The sequence below is a fragment of the Drosophila eugracilis genome, unplaced genomic scaffold (assembly GCF_018153835.1).
Source record: "Drosophila eugracilis isolate 14026-0451.02 unplaced genomic scaffold, ASM1815383v1 contig_649, whole genome shotgun sequence".
Lineage (NCBI taxonomy): Eukaryota > Metazoa > Arthropoda > Insecta > Diptera > Drosophilidae > Drosophila > Drosophila eugracilis.
In genome coordinates, this window is record NW_024573535.1 from 875,210 (window position 1) to 903,100 (window position 27,891).

General features: G+C 41.2%; 3 protein-coding genes across 3 annotated transcripts in view; 2 read left to right on the top strand and 1 right to left on the bottom strand.

The window, feature by feature from the left end:
* Window positions 1–6,348, top strand: part of LOC108103164 (carbonic anhydrase-related protein 10) — a 56,471-nt gene extending 50,123 nt beyond the window's left edge. The window contains exons 8-9 of the mRNA XM_017208545.2: window positions 1,392–1,575; window positions 2,149–6,348. Of these exons, the coding sequence (XP_017064034.1) occupies window positions 1,392–1,575; window positions 2,149–2,171 (207 nt within the window). The 3' untranslated portion in view covers window positions 2,172–6,348. The remainder of the gene's footprint in view (window positions 1–1,391; window positions 1,576–2,148) is intronic.
* A 14,301-nt stretch (window positions 6,349–20,649) lies between these two features.
* On the top strand, window positions 20,650–22,430 carry LOC108103184 (serine protease easter). Its single transcript, XM_017208570.2, has 3 exons — window positions 20,650–20,812; window positions 20,876–21,024; window positions 21,341–22,430. The coding sequence occupies exons 1-3, from the start codon at window positions 20,749–20,751 to the stop codon at window positions 22,346–22,348; spliced, it is 1,221 nt and encodes a 406-aa protein (XP_017064059.1). The 5' UTR covers window positions 20,650–20,748; the 3' UTR covers window positions 22,349–22,430.
* Window positions 22,431–22,685: 255 nt separating this feature from the next.
* On the bottom strand, window positions 22,686–24,075 carry LOC108103186. Its single transcript, XM_017208573.2, has one exon. The coding sequence runs from the start codon at window positions 23,946–23,948 to the stop codon at window positions 23,718–23,720; it is 231 nt and encodes a 76-aa protein (XP_017064062.1). The 5' UTR covers window positions 23,949–24,075; the 3' UTR covers window positions 22,686–23,717.
* Between the last annotated feature and the right edge of the window lie 3,816 nt (window positions 24,076–27,891).

A 27,891-nucleotide genomic window follows, 5' to 3' on the forward strand; every position in this document is an offset into this window, starting at 1 on the left:
TCCTCAATCAACATCAACCCGGCCACGTTGTCGTGAAAAGCGATTTTGACGGAAGTCAATTGATAAACAGATTGAGTAGATTAAGTGTTATTGACTCGTTGTCGTGGTTGTTGTTGCTGCTGCTGCTGCTGTCGTCTCATCGATGCTTTCCTCTCTCTCTTTCTCTGTATGTGTGTGTGTGTGTTTATCCTTAGATTTACTTTTTTTATTTTGAATTTTTTGTTCAGCGAGCGCTTATTTTTAGGATTAGCAATTTGTGTCAAGCTTGATTTTTTGCCAAGTGCCGATCGATGATGTTGTGTGTGCGCAAAAGTTTATAATTATGCACGTTAAACGCTCGACAGACTGGCTAAAATCGGATGGATGGGCTCTCCGGCTTATCTTCATCGGCGGATTGGCTTATTGTCGGGCCATTGTTGATCTACTTCCGTGTCTCGATGGTGCAAGAAGCACCACAGAAATTATAATTACCTAAGAGGGAATGGGAAGTGAATGGATTGAAGAATGTTTCTCAAAGGATAGTTTCCTCGTGATAAGGACATTATTCCATACTAATTCACACTTGAACGGGCACTCCCTGGGGGGAGTAACCTGTTACCGCCCACCGGCGAAGAGAACCCTTAACCCACTGAAGCCCCCGCTCTCTCCTCAATCAACATCAACCCGGCCACGTTGTCGTGAAAAGCGATTTTGACGGAAGTCAATTGATAAACAGATTGAGTAGATTAAGTGTTATTGACTCGTTGTCGTGGTTGTTGTTGCTGCTGCTGCTGCTGTCGTCTCATCGATGCTTTCCTCTCTCTCTTTCTCTGTATGTGTGTGTGTGTGTTTATCCTTAGATTTACTTTTTTTATTTTGAATTTTTTGTTCAGCGAGCGCTTATTTTTAGGATTAGCAATTTGTGTCAAGCTTGATTTTTTGCCAAGTGCCGATCGATGATGTTGTGTGTGCGCAAAAGTTTATAATTATGCACGTTAAACGCTCGACAGACTGGCTAAAATCGGATGGATGGGCTCTCCGGCTTATCTTCATCGGCGGATTGGCTTATTGTCGGGCCATTGTTGATCTACTTCCGTGTCTCGATGGTGCAAGAAGCACCACAGAAATTATAATTACCTAAGAGGGAATGGGAAGTGAATGGATTGAAGAATGTTTCTCAAAGGATAGTTTCCTCGTGATAAGGACATGTTTTTAGTATGGAATAATTCTCTACTTCAAGTTGGATTTATATATTTAAAGCATACTTTTCGGCTTCGAAGGTAAAACTAGAATCTATAAGCAGGGCCTTTCAACTTTTTCACCTATTTTCAAGTCATTTAGTATGTTAATTAATAAAATTTAAAAGGATTTAAAAGTTTTTAATCACTATATTTTAAAAATATTTTTTACAGTTGCACGCCCTGCGCCGCCTGATGCAGGGCAGCCCCGACCACCCGAAAGCCCCTCTGGGCAACAATTACCGGCCGCCCCAGCCGCTGCTGCACCGGCCCATCCGCACCAACATTGATTTCAAGACGACGAAGACGAACGGCAAGGCCGCCTGCCCCACCATGTACCGCGAGGTCTACTATAAAGGTAATAGAAACAAAATTTTATTAAATTTAAGTATTTAGTTTTTAGATTTAAAGCTGACAAGGACAAGGGGAGAACCCTTGATTACTATGCTTAATTATTAGCATTATTTTGTAAAAATGTTTCTGTTTTTATTTGCATAAACTAATAAATTATTTTGTAATTCTAGCTGAGATCATTTATTTAAATTTGGTCTAATTTTTGGAAAGTCTTGAAAAAAAGTAATGATCTTTTTGGAAAGTTTTTAATCAACTCCTTTCCAATAATTCTTTGCTTCTTTTTGATAGATTTTTTCTCTTTTTAAAGTATTTTTACTGTACTTGTTTTTTACTATATGCTAGCTTACCTCTAAAAGGCCTTCATTCAGATTGCTTAACGCAAAATTAGTTTGTTTCTTAAGTCAAACATCTTTTTGATTTTGTAAAGGACAAATTTGCAAACCATTTTTCGTCATAAATAAGAAATAATATATCACGTTTAGATATTTTTTGAAACTTAGCATAGCTTAAATAATAATATAATCCCCAAATATTATGTTTTCTGAACTGATGGCTAATTTAAAATAATACTTTACAGCGACCAGTTGGAAACAGAACTAGAAGTCGGTGACGTGATGACGTAACGTAACGTATCGTAAGCGTATGACGTAAGTAGCGAGCGGCGTGCAACAGGAGCTTCCACTAAACATACATATAAGCATGGCGATGCCGAGGGGAAAGGACAAGGAAAGGAAGGATTAAGAACAAGGATGGGCAAGGAGCGAGGAGGAGGGATAAGAACACAAAAGGAATCAGTGCAGCAGTGGCCAAAGGGCGATTGGAAATACACACACAGACACACACACACTCATATATATATATAAATAGGCAGAGCATTAACAAAGGAATAATATGGATAGCGATTACGATTACCATAACGATAACGATAACGATAATTAGCATTAAATGTGCATTTTTTTGTCTCCCCCGAAAATCAATCAGACTGCAGAATGCAGTCCGAGGTTACTCATATTTTTTTTTGTGTGTGCGTAGCGTAAGTACAATAACGATAACGATATCGATAGCGATGACTAGTAAACATAATTACCGACATAACCATTAACGTAATCCAGAAAACCAAACACTAATGTATATTTTAAGTTAGGCCTGACAACGTGAAAAGATCAAAAATTATATACAAAGTACGCGGAACGGCAAGCATTATGCAAAACCCACCCACAGTCCACGCCCATATTGGTGGATATACATATAAAAACCGTTTGTTTATGCCCCCTAAATGTGTATAGAGCGGCCTCTGTTTGTGTTTGTGTGTGTGTTTATGGACATTAGGTAACAACATTAACAATAATCAAGTGTTAATCTCTATGAGCAACGACATCAGAGTGGAAAAACTTTACCACATTTCTATACATTTTCATTGCAAACATTGCATTTTCATTTATTCCTCGTATTTTCAGGCCTTAATCCCACACTTTAAACACATTTTTATATATTCTGGTCAACTAAAAATGCATTGTACTAAAAAATAAATATGAATATTTACCTTTGGCCAACAGAAACAGAAATTATAAGCGGGCTTAATTTTTTCCCACATTCAGTTTTCGCTAAGCTAATAATTTGAGTGTCTAAAAACAAATCGTAAATATTTATTTTGAAATTTTATCAGCAAAAAGAAAAAAAAACCCCGTGACGAACTACAAATTTATTAACCCCTTTTATGGGGTCACAAAAAAGGTCCCCCTTGGGGGATGTACAGGCAGCGAGGGCTTAAAATAGCTGCACATTTAATTGCAATTTTAAAATTATGAATTTGGGCATTTTTAATACGTAATCCCGATGTGGAGGCCCCGCCAACGTTGCAGTTTCGCCGCAAATGCGTGCATTTTGCATTTTAAATGCACTTGACCGCAGCATCCACTGCCATCCGCCGTCAGTTCCCCACCGGCGGCTTGTGTAACCCTGGGACCTTATCGAAACCAACTTACCCGACACTCTCCACCACCCAACATGCAACACCCATAGAACACCCATGGAACACCCGGGGATGTCGGGCTGTCGCTTATCGAACGGCAAATGCAACATGAAACCACAAAATCTGTTGCGGTTATTTAAAATCACGTTTAAATACGAAAGTGCTGGCTGTCTCTCGCTTCGGTTGGGTTTTTGGCCAGCATAAAAATCAACTTTTTAATGGCCGAAAGGAAAATGATTACGTATACGCCGCGTGGCCATGGTACATAACCGAAAACTGGCCAAAGCTTTATAACTTTTTCCTCTCCTGACTGACTAGCTGGTCTGCTCTGACCAATTCGCTACTAAATACCCCTCGCAAAATCACATAATAATTTGTATAAACATTCGCATTATTTGCCCAAGTTGACATTTTTGCCGTCGTCGTTGTTTTTGTTCTCCGGCATTCGACTGAAACTTTTCCAGCTCTTTGTTTCATTTAGTTTCAGTTTTTGCATTGTGCATTGGTTTTTGTTTTACCTACTTTTTGTTTTGCTTTTGGTTGTGCATCGAGGGATTTGCCAATGGGAAATTATGACTTAAATTAATACATGGCAAGTGTAATTTATTTGAGAGAATCGACCAGCAGCTGCTGCCCTCGGAGGATACCCTGTACGCTTTTGGGGTCATTAAGATGTGGGTTGAGTTTTTGGAATCAGCAAAAGGGTGACCATTTTTTGGGTATATTTTTATAGAACTTATTTAAAGAGATTTGAGAGAGATTTGGGCTTACACCTCTCCGCATCAGCACCTTTTCTTAAGCTCCCCTACTTACAGAGTATCTGTGAGAACCATCAGTTAGCTAGTGACCTAATTAGCCTGGCCAGGGAATAGCCTGGTCCATCAGTTTATATCCAGCAAACTCAATTCCAACTTTGGCTGACTTTCAATCAATCAAATGGTTTGGGCGAGGCGGGGCAACTCTGGCCAAACTGATTTGCGGTGAGTTCTGCACGAAGTTATGCTGCACAAGTGGGCGAGGCGGGTGGCAGATTGGGCAGAGGGGGGGGTGGCGTGGCATGACGTGGAGGCGTGGCTGACCACTGGATCTGGCCAGACGGGGCTAACCCGACACATATATTGGCAGGCAGTGAGCGGTCGACAACCGCAGACTCCGAATGGATGCAAAGTGCAGGTAGAGCAGCAGTGGCTTCGAATTAACTTATTTTATTTTGGCCACCAAAGGTTTTAGGCAACTTTAATACACTTGTTTCACTACCCTGAAAAAGGTATAGCTTTGTACAGGGTATCAGTGTTTTTATAAAGTAAAAGCAAACATTTTATCGACGCCATAAAAATTGCGGTGGGAAAATTTATATATGGGGCAGGAGTTCTTCTTTTTACTTCATTTTATTTCCATGCATATGCTCTATGGGATTGCAGTTGGCCATTTGGGCTATTGGCCATTTCGGTGATTATTTTTAATACATTGAAGTTGTGGGTGGTGTGGCGTGGTGGGTGGTGTGTATTTCAGACTCGGATAAAAGACTACATCGATCATGACAGTCCGGGCGAGAGCAAAGCCATTCAGAACAGACCTGCAAATATTGCAATTTGACAAAGTGACAAATTCGCTGCCATTCATTTTACTGAGGGTGTGGAGGGCTTTGAATAATGATGAGGGTCGACTGTGCAGTGTCCTGTAAAAAAAAACACAGCTGAATGGGTTTTAAATTCAATATAATAGAGACTTAAAGATCTAAAAGAGTGACTATGAAATGAGCTGCTTGAAATGGGAAAATCATTCTTAATCATGTCTAAAAAATATATTTCCCATAAAACGTTTGTCAAATTACCTTCCACCAATCACTCCCAGCTAAAAAGCAGAAATATTTTCCATGAATTCGCAATTTTTCCATTATCTAATTCCACGTTTTTCCCTATCCACCAAATGCTGGGCACAAAAAATGTGTAAAAAGTTGCAATATTTTTATGAGCAGCCATCAAACGCCCTGAAAATGCAGTGTCAGCGGGTTAAGGCGACAGTGGAATTCAGCAATCAGATAAATGGGAGAGAGAGAGCTTGTGATGTAACAGCATTCTAATATAATAGATAGTTAGTAAGTTCGCAACAGATCTGACTTCCTCGAGGCATTATCATATCTCGTTATTGTTTTCAAAACCCGAATCGAACCGGAACACCCGGCAGATGAGCAGATGAGAAGATGAGCAGATGAGCAAGGCCAAACCACTATACACCCTGACTGGTTATGCAAATTGCCCGAAGAACAGAGGGTGGCCAATCCCCTATCCCTGCCCGCCCAACCACAATAGCCAACCCCAAAACCCACCCGAACTTTAAATAACACACCCAACACACCCTTTGGGGCTATCGCTGCTGTCCACACAAGACTAATTAAATTATGGAAATTAAATTGAATCGAGCATATTTGTTGTTTGCAGTTCATAAATTTGCGCTGCTAAAATGTCCGGAGCAGCTAATGTTCCGCCCCTTCGGCCGTGACGCCATGTAAATCATTTCACAATAAAACGCATAGCACAGCAGCAGCAGCAACAGCACAGCAGCAACATGCACGGCAGCAACACACTTAATTATGACATCATTAATTTTTAATAATGACAATTTTGCGACAATAAATCACTTAACTAACACAAATGCGACCGACCAGCAATATGCATGAAATTAGTAAACTTTAAACAATGCCATCAGTGTGCCTGTGTGTTCGTGTTCATTGAGGGGGTGTTAAGGATTGCATCAGTGGGTTAAGTTGGGTTGGATAAGCAAATAAACAGATTGACTGTCCCCATTGCCTTGTCCTGGCATTGAGTGATGGCAGCCAACACGAGGATGTTGCTTGCCGCTGGTCAGCGATGTTGCTGCGGGGCATCTGCCGTTGCCGTTGCCGTTGCAGCTGCAATTGCGAGTGCCAGTGCCGTGCATGGGATGAATTTAATTAATCTCGCTACCGTCAGTTGCACACAATTGCAATTAACTTGCAACACTCGCATAATTACAGGCGACCTCATGTTTTGCTACTTATCAGCATCAACATTGACCCAACGACAGCAACGACCAGTGGCAATAGCTGTGAAAACTGTGATGGCAGCAGTTTATACCCTTTACTGGAAGAAGAAATACCCAAAGCTTTGTACAAGATCCTAGAAGCTCACTCGCGAGATATTGAATCTAAATTGGTGTACGTTCCTTAAAGAAGGGAAACTTTCTCTGTATTTCCAAAAAAAAAAATTATTATTTTATGAAAGTTAAAAATAAGTCAGATGTTTATTTAAATTTTAGCAGCTAAAAACAAAAAATCCCTTCAAATAAATCTGTTAAATCAGGAAAATCCTTGAGCGCATGCCTAAAAGTATGCAACGATTTTGGATTGGATTAAAATTAAGTGCAAATGCTCCTTTTTCCCATTTTAAGGGTTTTATGAGGCAGTTTTTGAAATGGAATGGAAACCAACTTTGGGATAATACAAATATAAATTTTTATAGTTTTCCCCCATTCGTTCACACCCCTGCTTTGGCTTTTTCAATGGGCATAACGAGCGACAAGCTTGCCCTGACACATGGTCGACTCTCTATCTCTCTCTGTCTGTCTGTCTGTCTGTCTATCTGTCTCCCCATCCATCCATGTGTGTGTGTGTGGGTGGGTGGCTGGTTGAGTGTGTTTGGGTGTGTGTGTGTGTGGGTAGTGGTTGGCTCATTGGTCATTTGGTTGCTGCTCGGTTGGTGTTAGCGGTTGCTCGTCATCGTCATCATCAAGCTGCTGCTGTTGTTGCCGGTCGGCGACTGATTGCAAATGTTGTTGCAGTTGTTGCTGCTGCTGTTTGTTAATGCCTGTAGAGCACAAAGCTGCTGCCTTGTGGTCAAACGAGGCACCTGCCGCAGTCCCACCACCACCGCCCATTGCCACCCCGCCAATGTCACTGCAAATTAACATTTTGTAACGCGTTTCGGTTGCTGCCGTGTTTTCATTTCACACTTTGGGCGTGTGTCCGTGTGTGTGTGTGTGTGTGACATGCATTTGACACAGGAACTGGACAAGGCAATTGCCCAGGAACCACCGAATACCGTCACTCCACCCATCACCCACTCTTGTGGCAAATTTGTTGTATTTGCGCCTGATTGCCAAATCAAATATTTGAACAGTACAGTAAGAAAAAAAACATCAATAGGAGAGAGGTTAAGCTATTGAAGGTTAAATAATATTCGATTTAAGGATTAATTGTTAAATGAAAAACTCTAATAAGGTCTTAAGTTTATTATAATTTGATTTAAGATCTAATATGCAAACCAAAGTGCGGCAGATAGCAGTACAGTACATTGCAACTCCTTCAGAATGTGTCTAAAAGTATGCAACAAAATGTAACACTTATCAGGACGTGCAATGACTTCTTACTTTTTGTTTCAATGCCTCTTAATCCCATTATTTTATTTTATTTCTTATATTTAAATTCTTCTTCCCACACAATTCTTACTTTCTTACCACACATTTCTTTCCATGCACCATAGGCCAAGGGTCAGCAAATAGCCGGTCGACAGAAAAGTGTACGAAGCGTTTGGCTTCCATTTCACACGTAAATAAATAATAGACTTCCGAAAGGAGCGAAGGGCCGAACATTTTTGGATTTCAATTTGCCAAAAACTGTTTAATTCGCACAAACAAATTTGGCCCGAACTGTGCTCACAACTCGCTGATTGTTGGACAAATTCAGTTGATTTCTTGTTTGCCCATAGACCCCAAAATATAACACAAGCACTCGAACACACACACAGACACACACAGACAAACGAGCCGGAAAAGAATAAATTTGGGTCAAGCACCCAATAACCAATGATAACCTATGGATCTAGATGATAACCTAATGTAACTAGGCAGAAAAGCATTCACATTCTCTGTAAGGTTTATACATATATGTTATATAAAGACAAAGAAATAAAAATGAAACAAAATGGAGTTCACTTAGCGGCGTAGACAGTTGGTACGGCATAATGTAAATTTTTTTGGAGCATCAGATACTCCACCGAATAATCCTATATATAGTACCATATAGCGTAATTAAACAAATACAAATATATATATATATATTCATCACATAGTGAAAACCAACTAAATGCTTTGTATGTTTAACGAATTAAGTAGCGACAAACCAAGGCGAACACCAAGTGTGTAGTGTAAAAAAAGTAAAGCAAAATAATATATAGCTAAATTGTATACATATATATATATCTATATATATATATGTAATTCCCAGAAATCAGCTTGCCCCATTGTTGTGTGTTGAAATCCCTCGAATATAGTGCTATATAAACTGACATGTGTAAAAAGATTTGCAGGCCACAAATTATATATAATTATATACATACATCCCTAAAGCTATATATATATACGAAATAAATATATATATATATGTGTATATGAGGACAACAAATATACGAGTATATATAGAAGCGTTCCGTCTCCATTTTTTGTCTCTGCTCGGGGGGGGCTAATCCCCGGCCCGGGAGGAAATTACCTGTAACAGCACAACAATTACTTATTTCCGAAAGCCTTCACCTCTCGCTTTCGCCGCTTTAACGACAAAGGCCCAAGGAGGTTCACGATAATGGGGAAATGGCGATGCGGGGGCGTGGCACAAGCCGTCCTGTATAAAAAAACTAATTTCCGCCACGCCCACCAAACAACAATAAAGCTGTGCCGTTGTCGCCCTCATAAGAGGTGCAAATTAAAAATGTTATCGGAAAAATGGAAGGACACTCTCAGATACTCTAGAAATATGTTAAAGAATTTCAGATTTTGATATATTTAATTCCTAAAGGTAAGTTTGTAGTCTACCGAGTGGGGAAATCTTAGTGGGAAATGCATTTTTAAGTTAAAATATTTAAAAATATTTAATAATTCTATAAATGAAACATTACAGAAAATCAAAGCTGATGCTCAGCTTAACCCAAGCAAACTTAAAGATAGATAAAATTCGAAAGAATCGTCCCCGAATCGTATAGGGTAATCCATATCCCTCTGACTGATCCCCAAAAGTATGCAACGGGGCCATAGAAATCCCAGGACTCTGGCGTGTAATCAAAAACGGTGAGCAGGCCAAACAACATTTTATTTAATAGTTTGCTTTGGACAAAAGGCGGTCGGCGGTAAAATAAATAAATATAATAATAATAAGATGATAAAATGGATTTTCGTGTTGGCAGAGTTTATGCGTTATGCTGCCGGACGATAAAAATCTCTTTCATTTCCCATTTGAATTTGCTGGCATATGTTTCTCTGTGGGGGCGGTCCGCGGGGAGGCTGTTATCATGGCGTCTTATCAAGGCATAAAAACGGAAGAGCGACGAGGACGAAATAAATGCCGGATATCCTGGCTCTGTCGCTCAGCTTCCTCCCCATCCAGTCCTGTTTTTTCAGTTTTTTTTGTGTTTTTTTTTTTGCCCTCAGGATGCGACAGCAACAACAGCCGTGTTAATGGGCAGCGGGAAATTTGTTAAACAAACGCCCCCTAAGTCCTCGAGAGCCTAAGTCTTGGCTTTAATAGATTTGCCGGATTTTTTCCCGGCCGTCGGGTTCAATGGCCATTCCGGCGGCCTATCGATTATTTCCCCGCTCTGCGATTGCTCCCTCTAATTTGCGGCTGCCGTTTTCAATTTCACGGGCAAACACAAAAGCCAAAAAAAGAAAAAAGTCAAGGAAAAACAAAAAGAAAATCGCGGAGGCAGAGTACACTGCCTCGCTTGATGATGACGTTCCCAGACATTTCACTTTTCCTCGCCTGCAATCGGATTACACATGCAAAACAAAAACAAAAACAAAAAGAGAAGCTGGCAGGCCGAGACCAAAGCAAGAGCCCCTCCGGAAAAACAAACACAAACGAATCCCGTCCAGCTGCATTTTCAATTTCGATACTAAAAAGCGCCACAGAATCAAATCGAAACCTCATGGCCAGCGGAAAAGTTTCGGGGGCAGCCAAACTAGTGGATGCACTTGGATCGGATTACTTGTGTGGCAGCGCAGCTTCCCCAACTCGACTTTCGTTCGTTAGGAAAAGGAAAAGCAGGTGAAAATCCCAACCGATTTTTTGTATATTATATTTGTGGCAATAACAAGGGTAAAATCGATCTAAGTTTTTGTACTTTGAATGTAAAGGGTTTTGTTCTTTAAATGAGGGGAAGTTGGCTTTCTGACTTTGATATTTTAAAAGTTAAAAGAAGTATGATAAAATGACTTAAAAAGGCTTCTAAGGTTTATGGTTGAAGCTGTTAAAATATTATTTTCCCAACTTGTAAAAGCTTCTTCCAAGAGTTGCTAATCAGACTTATTTTAAAGTACTTTCAAATTCCATTCTGCTTAATCACTTAATTGGTAAAACCTTTTCTGTGGTAATATAAAATATAGGAGGCAGCTTGGTTAACAAATTACAACTTTCAAAAATTGTTCTGGTTCCTTAAAAATATTTACTAAATATTTTTAAGACTCAACCTATAAGCCTTGAAGAACACAAAAATTGCTTTAAAAACAAATCCTAAACGTTTTATTAAAAAAATATTTTAAATTAGTAAAGAACACACATGGAATCGATGTCTTATCTTCCCTGATTGTTTTTTTTAGGTTTCCTTTATAATTTTCCACAAATTTTATCAAAACAAAAACCCCAAATTTTTCCAATCAAAAAATAAATGAAAACTTTCAGTCAAGTTGACCGCATGCCATGGCAATTTGCAATTAGAAATTGTAACCCATTTTCGTAGGCCTGATTTGGTTTTTCTTGGGTGATTAGTTTGTGGTATTGCAATTTTCCCCTGGACAGCACTTTCGATTACGGCGGACTTCCTCTCGGGGACCACAAAGCAAATGGACCCCACTTTTGCTCCGCTGGGCTGTCAAACGCGTGGCCGGCAAATTGGAAATATGAAAACTGCAAACTAGTTGCGGAGCCAAAGGAGGTGGAGGATGCCCAGGGGGTGGCAATGGTATGCCAAGGGGGCGTGGCGAATCAACAAACCGATCGAACTCAGGTGCTGGACAGGTGGGAACCAGAACCAGAAACCGAAACTGAAACAGAATCTGAATCAGAATCAGAATCAGAATCAGAACCAGAGCCTGGAAGCTCCTGCCTCGGAAGCCGGATGTTAACGGCCAGCAGCTGCAGTTGCAGCAGGAAGTGGCCAAAAAATCAGGGGAAGATCGTGGGGTGCAAGGAGAGGTGGGGGCTATGTGCTGGCCAAACAAAAGAGGAAATTAAAATATGCAGACCGAAAACCGCGCGTTTTGAATTTTCGCGCGTTTTTTGGGCCGCGCTTTTGCATAAATTCAGGGAGTGTCCCGCCACCCTCGATTTCTGTTGGCATCAGCGGAGCGAGAGAGTCATGTATCATCAAAATATGCAAATCTCGGACATTCGGACTGTGACTGCTACTCGGATTTCGGATTCGCCCACGCCCGATTCGGTTACGGGTTACGGGCTATGGACTCCGGGCTATAGGTTACGGGTCAGGGGTCAGGAGCCAGGAGATTCAGGAATCACGGGGTGCTGCCGTTCGCCGTTTGCCGTTTGCCGTTTGCTGTTTGCTGTTTTGGGTCCTGCCCCTGGGAACTACTAGCAGTAAATAATGCCGTCGGTTTGGCGAGGCAGGCAGGGGTGTAGATGGCCAAAAGTCATTGCCTCGAACTGCTGGAATTTATACTTATGCATGTCCAGCCCAACCCTACACCACCCATCCGCCCCCGTTTTTGCCAATCGGTCACGTTCCCGGCTAATCAGTGGCGGTGTGTTGGTCGACAACAAGGGGGGTTCGCCCGGGGGGCAGGTGCTACTGGACATCCGCGAAGCCGATTGGAACAACTGCGGATATTCCCAGTATGCCAGACGGCGGAGGGAGCGCCAAATTAACCACTAAACCGGCTGGCTAAAAGTCTGAAACTTCGAAATGTTTTCCTGCTGGAAAGATTTTTAAAATATGTAATAATATTTTGAATGAAATTTATGTCAAAAATCAATAAATTGAGAAGAAGAAAGGATTAAAATAAGCAGAAACTAATCTATGTTGGAAAGAGTTTTTAGTACTCTTTTGAGCACGAATCTTACATTAATTACGAAATAAATTAAATTGATTTCCATACATATTAAAAATGTTACGTTTCATATTGTTTTTTCCTATAACAAACCTTTCGTTATACTTTATAAAGACTGTTTTCTGTTACATCTAAAATATTAAGAAAATATATAAATTAAGTACAACCTTAAAACTAATTTCTCAGCAAATGGATCATTAAAAATGTAAAAAATAAAAATCTAACCAACTAATGGCCATAAATTTACGCCATAAAACATAATGTTCTCCCGGGGAACTCTTAATATTCGCAGCACTTGAGACACTGGCATTAAATTTAACCACAAATACAATTTCCTCACGGCCCGGCGCCACCTTGCACCCCGTTGCTATATATATATATGGATTTCAGATTCCGCCACGATTTATGCACATGCTCGATGTTCCGATGTTCCGTAGCTCGGGGTGCAGCAGTGGGGTCGTTTCGAAACAGTGGGCCAGCCAAGGGTTAAGGCAACCGACCAGGGGCATGTGGCAAAGCGATTTATGCGCTGCCAGATAGAAATCGATTGAACTATGTGCAGGGCGGAGGGCGAAGGGCGTAGGGAGGGCCGTGGTGAGTGTTTAGATTGAATGTAAACTGCACTTATGACAATGAACAAGTGACCCGGTTGCCCCCTCTCTTACTCACCCACCTGCACTGCCGAGGGGCAGAAGTTGAGCAAGGCAAGGTTCAGGTTCAGATCCTGCGTGCCGTGTTACAGTGGTTATTCGAAGGCGGAACAGGAACAGGGACTCTAAGGACCTAAGTGGGTCGTGTAAGTGGGAAGTTTTTAAGGGAATATTTATAGATGTTTTTGGTAATGTTAAATATTATTAAATCTTTTAATTATCGCAACTTTCTTGTGCTTTATATGCTTACTTGGCTTAGCTTTGGCATAGCCTTAAGATATTTCGATTTTATTTGAGTTGATTTTGATTTATTTGTTCATTTCATCAGAAGTTGAATAACAATTGGATGAGGTTTACTCTTTTTATCGTCTGATTACATTAAAGTTTAAACACGTTAAAAACTGTAAGATTTGGTTATATATAATTGTTACTATTTTTTGCTTAAAATATCCCCCCATATCGGATTTTTAAGATGAGAATTGTTAAGGATCTTTGATAATAATAATATCTTAATATCTTATAATAATGAGCCAGCCAGGAAGATAAATTATATTATTTATAATAATATTTATATTTATAACATTTAAGATTATAAGTAAGTAGCTTAAACTTAAACCATATTTCCCTTGGCTAAAAAAGTATGAAAAAATTATTTTCAAAAACTGATTTTTGTCCAAAAAGCCAACTTTTAAATGACCAGCAGCCACTGTCTCACTACACTACACTATACTCTGACTGTATTCAGGTGAAAGAGCCCCGCCCTCTATTGCAGCACCGCCTCTTCACTTCTCCACCGTTTCCCTCTTCTGATCCCCATCGAGAAGCAGTCCATGGCTGCAGCAATTTCTATTTCTTTTTATGATTTATGGCGCTGAAATATTAGTTTTGCTTATTTCGTATAGACGAGGGGTGGCCAGTCTCGGGTGCCACGCCTCCCTCTCTGCCACCTTTTCGGTGTCGCCTCCGCTTAACCCTCTTGCGTCCCCCTGGGGCTCAGGTGGCAAGAGAAGAAGCAGCACGTCTGAGTTGCATAGCTCATTTTGTGTGCGGCAGGTGAGCGTTTATAATAATCGGTGGAGGTTGGAAAGGCAGGGTAGGGGGAGGGGGAGGGGTCTGAAAAGCTTGGCACATGCTGCCTGCCTGCCACCTGAAGAAGTCAGCTCAGGTTGCGGTCTTCTACGGTCTACGTTCTCAGATAAAATTGTTTCGATCGAGCTGCGTTGCCATCTTGCAATTGATGCAAAAATCCTTTGTATCTGTGTGCGGTCTCCCCTGTATCTATATCTATATCTATATGTGTTTGTGTGTGTGTGTGTGTGGGTGCATCGGTGTGGTAGTATTGAATGTGTTAATAAATTGCCACTTGCAGCTATTTTGCAGCCATGGCAAATTGGCTTTTATGCAATTGGCAATCGCTTCGACGCCGCAAAGTATGCAAAGGCCAAAGTCACTTGTCTCCCGCAATCCTCAGACCGTTCCACTCATTTTGGTTCAAGTGTTTGCCATAAAATTTGATTATGACCTTTGCCAACTAACCCCTCCTACATTTTACCTACTAGTATCCTGTATCCTCAAACCTGTGTGGCCCTCTGCCACTCAGTCAAACGCAAATTGACACAGGAAATGGAGCGAAGAGGGCATAAACAGGTTAAGTCGATGCAGCCATAGAGATGGCAGTGTGAAGGTTGAGAAATATATATATTATCTTTTAATCTTATATTAACTATAATTAATTCTTGCTTTGCTAATGGATTTTGTGGATTTTTTACAAGTTTAAACAACTTTGCTTTTAAGTATAACTTTTATCGTTAAATGCTGTTAATTTTTTAAATATATTTAAATTATTTTTAAATAAAATAAAAAATTAATATAAATATCACATTTTCGTGCCCCCTTTAAGCCCCATCTCTAAGTTATTTTCCCTTTCCGCCCCTCTCGTTGCATGTCAATTGTCGCTTTGACTTTCCTTTCCGCTTTTCCTATCCGGGGGGAGGGCTGCTCATTAAAAACGGCGAAAGTTTAAGGCCTACTAAACACTTTTCCCCCGCAGAAAGGAAAAACACGCAAACAGTCGCCGGGGGAATGGGGGATTTTCTTACCATTTCCCAGGTGTAAGGGAGTGTTGGTTGTTATGCGTTCGCCGGCGCAGTTAACATATTCATTTTGTCACACCTCGAAATATGAGCAAAGACAATGAGCAGAGGGCAGGCCTGGGGGAGGAGCGAGGAAGGGCAAGGAAAAGGTGCGTGTCAATAGGCTGATGTGTTTATTTGCTGGGGCAGGCAGGCGATAATCGATGCGTGTGACAATTAGGGCCTGGCACAAAAAATTGCATTGTTTTTTTTCAGGGAAAGAGGAGGAGAATTTTTGAGGAGGAAACTCTAAGGAGATCTTTTCCCCAGGGAACATCCCAGGCCTCGAGAAGAATTACTGAAGAGCCCTATGGGGCCGAAATCGAAGTTTGCGCTGAAAGTGAAATTTAATTTTATGACTCATTATTTTACACACGCACACCTAGCACAAAGGCGTCGCTCTTTCGAGGGGTTCCCGAGAGGGGGAGCCTAAAGACACCCACTCACACGCGTAGAAAGCACATAAATATCGTTTGCTTGGATGGGAGGCCGTTAAATGAGCTCCGTGAGACATTTTGCGTTCCGCCTCGATTGTCAACAACCCAGCCCAGAAAAGAACCTGCCTCTTAACCCCCCTGCTAGCTCCCCCCTTAACCCATGGCTCTTTTTTCTTTGCCTTGTTTATTTGGCTTATTTATTTCGCCTCGGCTGCTGTCGTTTTATGCACACTTTTACTTTTACTTGCCCTAACAATTGCCTTTTGTGTCTCCACGTGTATGTGTGTGTGTGTGTGTTGGCGTCATGCAGGACCTCCTTACCAGGTGGGTGGTGGTACTTACCCCCTGGAATCGGAATCAGCGGGGAGTCGTGTCTATTTAAATCGAAGCGAAATCAATTTCGGGATTCGCGTTTTATGCACAAGGCAAACATAAAATGCGCGCATGAAGAGAGCTTAACCTGTCCCTGCCTTGCCCGCTTTCGCCCTTTCCCCCGTTCTCCACTGAAACCACCCCCCATCCACCCACTTAAATGGCAAGTGGTGCGGGAGGAGCAGCGGGCTGAAGTGGTTTCAGTAGCTGATGCATTCACATTTGAGCACATTGTTGACAATTGAAATGTTCGGTGTGTGCGTTCGTGTTTGAACTGCTTAACGGCGGCCAGGGGCGTTGTTTCCAAGGGGATTCGATGAAGGAGGGGTTGTGAGGCCCTTTTCATATGTGCCATATGGAAATTTGCAACTAAACGGAAATTTACTTAATTTAGTTACTTTTATAAGGTTGGAAAGAGTTTTAACTGGAACAGAGGGCGGTTCTCTAAAGAGCTCTCTCTCTTTTTCTGTGCTTAAAAGTTTGTAAATTATCTTAAAAAAGCTCCTTAAACTAAAATAAGGCAACGTTTTCTGATTACAAAACAAAAACTAATTAATCTGCACCTAAAAGTAGTTAAAAATAATTAAAAAAAACATTTCACAACTGTATTTACTAAGAAGTCAGCCAGAAAAAATGTTAAAAAATATCCTGAATTTATAAGCTTAAATTTTAATATGTTTTAAAAAGCTAGAAAATGGCGAAAAAATCAATAAAAATTTTTCAGAATTCAATAACTCACTCTATAGAAAATTTTAAAATTTTCTTAATTAATTATTAATAAATTAAAAATATGAAAAATAGTAAAATTCATTAATAAACTTTCAAAATTAACCCAAAAAAAACTACCAAAAATAAGTTCAGTTAATTAAATACAAAATTTAGGTTACATTTTTACACAAACTTAGCTAGTAAGCTTTCAATAACAATGATTCTTAATATAAACTTAACAAATAAAATAAGAAAAATATTTAAAAAATATTTAAAAAAAGCAATAATAATGCGTGGTAAAACCTGACTCATCCTAGCATCTTAAGAGCCCCCCTTTTGGAGTACCTAATCCTTAGTACAGTACGGCTCATGTATGTGACCCTCTGCCTGACAACCCAAAAAAGACTCCCCCACCCTCTCCCTGTTACTACATGCCTGCATGTGTGTGTGTGCCTGCTTGGCTGTGCAAAAATAATCGCATTTCCGATTCGCGATTTGTGATTAGCGAGCGATAAACATTCGGCTGGCTCCTTTGTGCGATTTCTTTATGTTGCCACCGATTTTTCGCCTTAAACATGGGCATATCCCAGACGTACCTTAACCCCCACCCAAGTAGCAAGTATTCAATAAGCAGGCTACCCGCTTAACCCGCTGGTGGCCCCCCTGCTTACTGGGGCATAAATATTACACGTTGATTTCAAGTGAATTGGAAACTTTTATTTATTTACTTTTCGCATTCTTATTTTATTCTATTTACTTTCGCATTTTGCGCGTTTTGTTCGATTTTTGTTTATGCGGTGATAAAAGTGCTGCCCCCCTTTGTGGCATTCCCCCACCCAACGATGACGACTTGAGTTTTCAATTAAAAAAACTTTGCACGGTGAGCTGCAGGGGGGGGGGACATTGCTGAATGGTTATTCATAAGCACGCTGCCCGGCCATGAATCAATGCCGAAAGTCCAAAGTCGAGAAGGGGTTTTCTGGGCAGCTGGCCAGGATGGCGGTGCAGAGGTGCGGGTGTCTGGCCAAGTGACAGTCATTGTATCTGAAATTATTCCACTGAAATGTTATCAGTATTCTCTTGAACTTTGGCCCGCAAGGGTTAGGGTTCCGCAGTGGAGAACCTCTAGTGGTGGCCGTTTTTTCCAGAAGTTTCTGAGAGGTGAAATGGTTTTCCCAAAAACTATATTTCATCAGTTTTTGACACTGTTGATCCTTGTTAACTGTCTTTGTGGGTTATCAAATTATGATTTAGAATTATAAACTAACATAGAAAATTAATAATATTTCCTGGAATACTGAGTACTATGATATTACCCAAGTTATTGGCAGAAAACTGGCCTTTTGGATTGCAATTTATCTCAGAAAATCACATTACTTGAAGAATAAAGATGCAAAATCGTTTAATTTTTAAGGCAACTTGACAACTTAAAGCATATATCTTTAGAACATTAAGTTTTTATACCCTTTTTTAAGCTTATTCAATCTTTTTCCGATACTCTAAGCCTTTACTTAGTGACTCACTTTGCCATCCCTTAGCTACTCGAATAGTTTCATGTTGCTGACGGAGGCGGCAACATTATCGCCAGCAACATTATTCATTATCGTTTACCAGCTGCCCCGCCCCCTTCCTCTAGGACCCGCTGCTTTTGGCCATTTCAAGTCGGTGACATTGCAACAGATACTTCTGCTCTGCCTCAAGTTTGGCTTCCTGCCTCTACTTTCTTCCCTCCTTCAACCTGCCACACGCCCCACCCGCATTTCACGTAGTGCCCAATGAAGCCAACCCGCCCATCGACCGCCCACTTTTAAGTCACAACTCTGGACAAAGTTTTGCGTGCTGTGAAAAAATAATAATAAAAGACGAGGACTACAAAACAGTTCACAGGAAAGAAAAGCCAAGGCACAGACGCATCTCGTTGGGCAGGAAAACTTCCGTTTCGAGTTGTGGCCTGGAAATTGGCAACTGCAATCAAGTGGAAGGATCCCATGGAATACGGCCGTGGGTTACGAAACCTGGCCAATAAATATGAAATTAATCTGGCTAAATATTAGCAGGAAATGTCAGCCAGAAATGGTTTATCTTTTTAGGTCATCAGTGAGGGAAAACTTAAAGTTCATTAATAAATTTTTATTATTTCTAAAATCTATAAAATGGTCAAGAAAAGTAAAGTAATATTTACCTTATAAACTGATATATAAAGAGAAAACTATATTAGAAAGACATTTCGAAGAGACTTTTCCTATCTTTCAAGAGGTAACACACAGGCGTTTCCCTGAGACTTTTTCAATTATTGCTGTTGCTGTTGACCATGCAGCTGCAACATTTCAAATTTCGCATCCTGCGTGCGGACATATCGCCCCGGTTTTCCCTATTTCCCACCCCTACCCCCGCATTGCCCACTTTTCCCAGACAGATTTTCATAGCTGGCACAGTTTGAGCCTTGAATATTTTGCATTTATGCAAAAGGCAGCACACAAAAAGAAGATTCTAATAGAGCACAGCTTGTTGGGCGAAGAAGAAGCTGGAGGAGAAGCCGCCATCTGCCACGCCCACTGGGCAAAAAGTTGCAACTTTTGTGCTGCGTGCGGTTTCTGCTGTGACATTTTCGTAGATTTCGCTGCGGGGCCTTAGGGGGAAGCGGGAAAACTAAGGGGGGAAGCGGGAAAACTAATGGGGGGAAGCGGGAGATAGTCCAGAGTTGGACTTTGAATATATATTTATATAAATAAATATATAAAAATACATTTTTGTGAATTTATTTCGGCTTACGATTCGCTGGTTACATGAATATTTGCTCTCAGCGAAAAACGAAAGTCTAAACAGTGGCAGTCAAAAGTAATCTTCCACTGTGTGACTGGAAGCCGCAAGGGTAAACATTAATTAACCATTTTGATAATGGATAATATATGATTATCAATACTGATTCTCTCCGTCTGGGTTTTGCATCCACATCGGGTTTTCGTCCGAACTCTTCGGGGGTAAGATGTCGGAAAAGTGGGAAAACCAGAATAAGAGATTCCCAGGGAGCTCTCAGCGAATCAAACCTGATCACAAGCCTCTATTTCTGTTCAAGGAAATAATAAATCAAAATGGAATAAAAGAAGCGCATCTTTAAATAAATCAAGAAACTATAAATAAATCAAATTCAAATATGCTAAACAGTTTCCTCTAACAAATCGCAGTAACTTTTAGTTTATTTGCATAAAAACAGCAGTGGAAACTCAATAACAGATTAGCATTGATAACAATTAAGAAGAAATATTTGAAAAAATGTATAATCTTTGTTTGATTTCGTTCTTGAAATACTTTTATGTAGCCTCCTTATCGGGCGATGGTGTTGCATTTATTTATAAAAAATATTTCCCAAAGAGAATCGTTCGCTCTCCCAGAGCGATCGGTCGCACTTTCCCAGCTTTACGACCTGATAACTGCAAAAATCGCAACGAAAACAAGTGGAATTAAATGCCACACGTAGGCGAGCTATTACGGGTATAATATTATTATACTATTTTGTGGCTGGCTAGCTGGCTAGCTGGTTGAAAGAGCGACTGGAAGGCGGCAACGGGTTTTCCCGCCTCAGCCGCAATCAATGAGAATCGATCTGGCTGCTAATCAATGCAACCGCGGGAATGGAAAAGCCAATCTCCGAGATTCAAAGCTTCCGAGGGTCGCGGTGCGAGGTTGTCGATCGCCAGAGATCAGTAGTTGATTGCCAGCCACCGGGGACGCAGCTTCGCCAGCGACTCGAGAATCAAACGGAGCGGAAAATAGGTTTAGCTTGGTAGTAAATTGGAAAATCGGGAAAAATCTCAGAAAATGCTAGTGCCTCTAGTGCCACTTTTGTTGGCCCTTCTGGGGGCCCAGGCCCAGCAGTTTGGCAGTAAGTTAACCGCTCTAACTAGCTAATAAGTTATAAAAAATAAAAACTTTCTTCTTTCTGCAGAAGCCATCATGCATTTTGGCAACTGCAATTCTGTGGAGTTCGGCAGGGGGACCTGCATCGAGAAGAAGGACTGCGACTTCTTCGCCGTGGACAAGCTAACGGACTTGGCCAGCAAACAGCAGTGTTTCTCCCGCCAGCGACCCAATCTGGTAAGTAAATATACTATATAGTATATAGTATATATATTATATATCCCCCGATGTTTACGTGTGGAAGCCCAGCAAACACGTTTCCCACCTTTAACCAGTTTTCGCGCTCCACGGAGATCTTCTTCATCCATCTAATGTTGCTTATTAGCATCGTAACTAACTAATCACTTACTAGCGCTTAAGTTTATTTACGTCTTACTGGCAATGCAAACATTTAAGATGCTTTTTAAAGTCGCCACAAAATCGGGAAGTTCTGGATGTCTTAATATTGACTTTCTGTCTATATCTTTCACCTAACCCTTCCTCTCCCTCTTAGGTTTGCTGTCCCCGCGAGACGAACATTATCCCGCCATTGAGTCCCAGGATGGGTAACGTAACCACCAATAGCGGCTCAGTGAACACCCCCCAAGGCATCAGCAGCTCCACTCCGCTGAGGCTGTTGGCCCGCACCACGCCTCGCCCACCCAGCGGGATCGATCAGCTACCACAGCATCCGTACTGCGGATCGGCCTTTTCGTTCCGAGTAGTTGGAGGTCAACACACCGGACTCTTTGAGTTCCCGTGGACCACCCTGCTGGAGTACGACATGGTGGGTGGGGGCAAAGACTACGCCTGCGGAGCATCCTTCATAGCCCAAAGATGGCTGATAACGGCTGCCCACTGCATCGAAGCGTTCGGTAGAAATCTCACAGCTGCCATTCTAGGAGAATGGAACCGGGACACCGATCCGGACTGCGAGGTCAACCTGAGTGGCGTACGGGAATGTGCTCCGCCGCACATACGGGTGACCATCGATCGGATATTGCCGCATCCGCAGTACTCGGATAAGAACTATAGGAACGACATTGCCTTGCTCCGCTTGTCGCGTCCGGTGAATTGGCTGCAAATGAAGTACCTGGAGCCCGTCTGCTTGCCTCCGCAGAGGGGCATCAATGCCAATCAGCTGGCGGGCTCAGCCGCCGATGTATCCGGCTGGGGCATGACGGAATCCAGCGGCAGCAGCAAGATAAAGCGAATGGCCATGCTGCACATTCAGCCCCAGGACGAGTGCCAGGAGGTCTTCTATAAGGACACTAACCTCACGCTCGCCGATAGTCAAATGTGCGCCGGCGGTGAGATCGGTGTGGATTCCTGCAGCGGCGACTCCGGCGGACCACTGACCGTAGAGGCCAGTACGCCGGGCGGCAATCGGTATGTCTATCTGGCCGGAGTGGTCTCCATTGGGCGGGAACAGTGCGGCAAGACGCAGTTTTCCGGAGTCTATACTCGGGTCAGCAGCTTCATGGACTGGATTGAGACCACCATTCGGGCGAATCGCGTTTAGGTGGCTTTCATGGGCTTCCATAACTCAAAGCAAAGATCATATTCTGACCATAAATGAAATTAAAACAATTTTTTGAAATATATATAATATTTATTTGATTTTTTTTCATACAAAATGCATTTATTTATTCTCTTTAATCTTTATTTTAAATTAAATAACATTAACGACCTTTAAAAATATTTCTTGATTGACTTTGTCATAAACTAAGACCCCCTGCAGAGGCAAACAAAAATCCCATTTTGTGGAAAACGTCATTAATCCCCTTCTAACTGCACAGACAATGTTATTGACAGTCAAGAATAGGCTGCCTATTGGCAACAGTGCGTATGACAAAAGGTGAGGAGTTACCTGAGGGATTTCCCCCATTGGACGCTTTCTCACTCTTTCTATTGGTCTGGCCTGCGGGTCGTCATATCACTGACGTCACTGGTTTCCGGCGTGCAATTTGCTAAACATGTCCAGCACAGCCTATCGCCTGCAATCTCGATTTGTGCCAAGATTAAACTGTTTGCCCATGACACCAAAAGGCTTAAAATGATGATGATGAGGGTGGCTAGCAAGGAGTTCGGTAATTCCAAGAGCATTCCTTTCTCTCTTTCACTTACAAACTCTCATCTTAACAGATCTTAGGTCTTCTTTGTGAAGAAGTAGAACTGCTGGAACTTCTTTTACTTTACTTTTCACTTACTCCTCGTTGTTACTAAGTTGAATTGAATTCCTCGACTGCCTTCTAAGTGAATCATTGAGCTTAAAGAAATTTTACAGGAAACTGACCAGTCATCTGTGGAATTCGCCTTTAACTATGACAGTCACTTAAGGCTTTTATGGCCCTTCTTTGACGTAGCAAAACGGAATTACAAATCTTTTTTTGATAATATTTAGGTCACACACGAAGTTCCTGATCATCAAAAACCACAGTTGGTAACAGTTACTTCTAAGAACACTTCAAATATTACTCAGATAAACCACTTTTTATAACTAATTAACATTTCTTGCTCATTTCCATTGAAATTAAACACTTTTTCTTGTAACTTTCCGTAGACTTCTTCTACTTAGAAAATCTAAAAAATATTCCAATCAGCTTGGCCAGCTATTTGCCAAGTAAATATCTGTTCAGGCCATAGCAAACTTAGAGGGAACAATAGGTTTAAGCAAACATTGAGTGTAAGTCAGACAACACCATGGCTTTTATCTTTATCGACATCAGTTTATTACTTATCATTATTACCAGCTACAAAATAAATAATGTAATAAATACTTCGACGGCCACATTGTGACGCAACTACGACTAAAATAAGTTAGCTTACGACTAGGTCAAAAAAAAAAATATTTGCGATTAGAATTTATGGAGATTTTGCCAGCGAACTTTTTAGGTGCTGCGTCCAAAGATGACGGCCCGACGACACCGATCCCGATGGTCCCTCATCTTGCCGGCGGGACATGGTTTCGCGATTTTCCGGGACACGAGGAGCTGGCTGGTGAGCGGTCGAGTATGCGGATTGTAGAAGATCAGGCGGCGTGCTTCCGTTATCCGTGGGCTTTGGGCCAAGATCAGGGCCAGCACCACAAAGGTCAGGATCAGCAGGCGTTGGACTTGCATTTCGATGGATAATGTTTCGTTTTTGGTATGAACTTCGGTTAAATCTCGTTGACTTTTGCCGCGACTTTTGTATTTTTCGTGGGTGTTCGATTCGCTTGGGAGTCGCTTTTATGACTGCGCCTGCTCTCCGGTGTTGTGCCTGCCGATATTCAACGTCGATAGCCAAAGACGGCGACCGCCAGCCCGCGTATCGATAAGATAAGCCCCAAAGGTATTCCGTTGGCACGCGATAAGATATTGCCCCTATAGCCATAGCCCTCGGGCATATACAATATACATACGCCTATTGTCTGCGGGTTGCCCCTGGACTCGGCACCTACTACTACGATACTCCGCCACCATTGGCTGGCTATTTTCGATCCTCGCTATGACGAAAGCGCGGGGGAATTTACGAGTGCCTGCCCGGCGATGTAGTAAAATTCCACCGTCATGCGTCGGCGACCCAGATCGCCAGAAGTCGGGAGTTAAGTTCGATGGGCACTTCGTCACCGGGTGGATCACTGACCAGCCCTCTTATCGGTGACGCCCCATCCGGTGTGATCGGATAGTCCCGTCTTTCGTCAGCCTGAAATTATGCAGTGCTTTCCATGCCTTTCCTTTCCTTTCCTTTCCAGAACGATGTAGAATTCGGAGTACGAGGTCTTTTGACTTTGTCAAGTTTGTCAAGTTTACAGGTAGCAGAGGTAGAAGTGCCATCAAGCAGTGGAAAACTTACATTCTATTAGCTCAAGAGATTCGAGAACTGAGTAGGGATGGTAAAAATGTATAATTGCTTATGTAAGGCCTTCTACCAAAAGAGACTTTGGCTGGTGATCCTAAAGCAATGAATTAACTTTCATATTAGCCAAAGGATAAATCACCCAAAACTATCTTTTAGAGATTAAATAATGTGGGTGGGTTCAATCTGGGAGATGTTGCATAATGGGCACACGTTGTTCCTTGTTCTGTCGAGGTAGTGGGCGTTTGTTAAGAATGAGTGTCCTAGTCTGAGGCGGGTGATGATGGTTTGTTCTCTTCTGTTTAGGAGGGAGTTTTTGAGGGGCTGGGTAGACGTTGATAACTTGAGTATTTCTTGATACCAAACGGAGGTACGCAGTTGTGTTTGTTTTAGGAGAGTTTTAGTTTTGTAGGAGAGATTTTAAGAAATGGGATGCATCACTGGGGCTTAGGTTAGGGGTGTAGGTTAAGGGGAATTTGGCAGGATGTTTTGCTGCAAAGTCAGCTTTTTCGTTACCTGCAATGCCCATGTGACTGGGGATCCAGATAAGTTTGATTTTTGGGAAGTGTTGGGTGATCATATTGCGAGCTAGGGTAGGATAGTGAGAATGGTTATCGTGGTTAAGGATCGCGGTAACTGAGGAAGGGAGTCTGTTCAGATGGCATGCTTGCCTGGCAGTTTAGCGCAGATGCCTATGGCTTCCTGGATGGCTATAATCTTGCTCGATAGTACCGAGGAGAAGATAGGTAGGAGGCCTGTTTTTATGGTTTCGCGCTCTGTTGTAATGCTATAGGTGGTTATACCATTGGCTTTGGGGCCATCTGTGTAGATGAAGTTGTGATTAGGATCGGATGATTTGAGGGAGTGGAAGAGTTGTTGGAAAACGATTGGGGGAGTAGTGTTTTTATTATATTTGGAGAGGGAGGTGTCTGGGGCTTTGATGATGTTGAGCGTGTTGAATTTCTTGGAGGGTAACTTTTTTATTGGGAGGGTTGGGATAGAATGGGAGTTACAGATTTTTAGGATTAGGTCTATGATACTGGGATATCTATAGTTAATTAATTAATTATAGTTAATTAATTATTAATAAATATTAAATAGTATTTAACTGATTAAAGATTACAAGCTGTATTAACACAATACGGCTAATTACATAAGTGGTTATCATTTTATTGATTCCAAAATAAATAATTAATTGTAATCACAAAACTTTTTACTAAAATAGATAACATTGTTGATTAAGTAATTTTTGGAAGTCATAAATAGATGATCCTTAGATAAAGACATTTTATATTGATTCTTTCGTCGTTTTTATTTTAACAAATTTAGTCTAGTTTCAGACCTGCCTTGTCCGAATGAACCAAACAAACTTCTGGCCACCTACGCCGATGACACACCGTTCCTAGCCAACTCCTCTTACCGTATCGAGGCTTCAAGAATCACCCAGGAATTTGTGGACTCATACGGCAAATGGACTAACAGGTGGAACAGCGATTAGCGATTAATGGAAGGAAATCAAAACACTGCTGTTTCGCTTTGAGAGTGCAGTCCCTTCCGGAGGTTAAACTTCACGACGACATCATCCCGCAATCCTCACAGGCGCAGTACTTAGGCCTCATTTTGGGATAAGCGACTCACATGGAGGCAGCATACTTTGAAAATAGCAGCTACTTGTCGTTCCAAGCTTAAGAAACTCTACTGGTTGCTTAAGCCAACAAGCAAGCTTAGCTTAGCCAACAAAGTGCTGCTGTATAAATCAATTGTGGTGCCCTCGATGATGGGGCTTGGCTTCGGACTCTAACGTCATGAAAGTACAAAAGGTTCAAAAGGCTTACAAGCTCTGAAACGTTTTCCCTTACTGTTAACTCTCTAAAAAATAAAGTTTTCATTAAAATGATGAAACTTTTCTCATAATTATTTTATAGAGTTAAATTGTTATTTTGAAAATGTTCATCACCCCATAATCCGGCAGTTGTGAAATCGTCATTTCATTCAGTAATTAACTCCGAGTCTGCTGACACGTCGATAAGGCGGTTGATGAATCTGAATCGAAGCCGAATCACCTGCGGACTGATGGCCGCGACATCTGATGCCTGATTAGACGCGGGCCCCTCCCCCAAGCTGACGTAAAGGTTCGAAGTTTGGCGGATGTCTGACCAGCGGCCCTTGGCTCCCGATCCGCCCGATATAATACTATATATATATATGTTATTTGGCATATGGTATATAGGTATCTCCCGATCTTGTCAAGCGTTTTGGCACATTCGAGTGATCGATAGATGGCCGACTGCTCTGACGCATGTAAAAGTCCGTTTATTCGCCTTAAATGGACAGGGGATTAGGGAAATCGATCGACATGGCTTCCATGTTGGCTATCAGTCCAGGTTTGGAAGACAAAAATAGGGAAAAAAAGTTTGGGTATCTAGGTAAGACCTACACAATGTCGAATGAATTTGATTTTCTTAAGCAATTTTAAGTTATTATTAATTGAAAACAAATTCTTCGCATTGATAACTTTCTATTTGCAGAACTAACAACTTTTCAAATCAAACAATTACTTCAGCAGCTATTAAGAAATTAAGATTAAAAGGCATAGCATTGGGCAATAACGTCACAGCCAGCAAGTGGCAGACACTTAATCTAGATTATTATTTTAAAAATAGTGAGCAGAGTAACGGGTATCTTTTAGTCGAGCCACTTGACTGTAGTGTTTCTTAGTGATTTGTTATTGAATTTTCTTGACCAAAAGAAGTTAAAAATTATTCATAAATTAATTCGATTTCAGTTTATTTTGGGAATACATTTTATCTCTGGAAGGGAAAGTTTGGTGATTTACAAATAATAAGTTTTATAAACAGCTATTAATTGCCAATTAAATTCCTTGCAGTTATCAGATTTTAACTTAGTTTCGATGAATAAAATAAATAATCATAATAATGTAATTATAAATATAAATCTATGTAAACTGATCTTGGTTTTCGACTAACAAAATAACAAAAATATAAAAGATTTATCGTTTAGTAATATAATAATATTAGGTTGTTTGGTAATGACATGCCGGTTTCTTTATTGTTAGTTAGCATTGTCCGATTTAAGTGCTATATCTACCGTTGCCTTCGATGGTTTTCTGCTAATTTGATGGTAACTTGTATATGCCTCTCCTAAATAAGTCCTTGTCCCTACTGGCAAAAAACTTTGCATGGCCAAAAACAGATGGTAATCGCT

Coding starts and splice junctions, on each gene's coding strand:
- LOC108103184 (XM_017208570.2), top strand. CDS start 20,749: ATGCTAGTGCCTCTAGTGCCACTTTTGTTGGCCCTTCTGGGGGCCCAG. Junction 20,813..20,875: donor CCAGGCCCAGCAGTTTGGCA/GTAAGTTAACCG, acceptor TTCTTTCTGCAG/AAGCCATCATGCATTTTGGC. Junction 21,025..21,340: donor CCCGCCAGCGACCCAATCTG/GTAAGTAAATAT, acceptor TCTCCCTCTTAG/GTTTGCTGTCCCCGCGAGAC.
- LOC108103186 (XM_017208573.2), bottom strand. CDS start 23,948: ATGCAAGTCCAACGCCTGCTGATCCTGACCTTTGTGGTGCTGGCCCTG.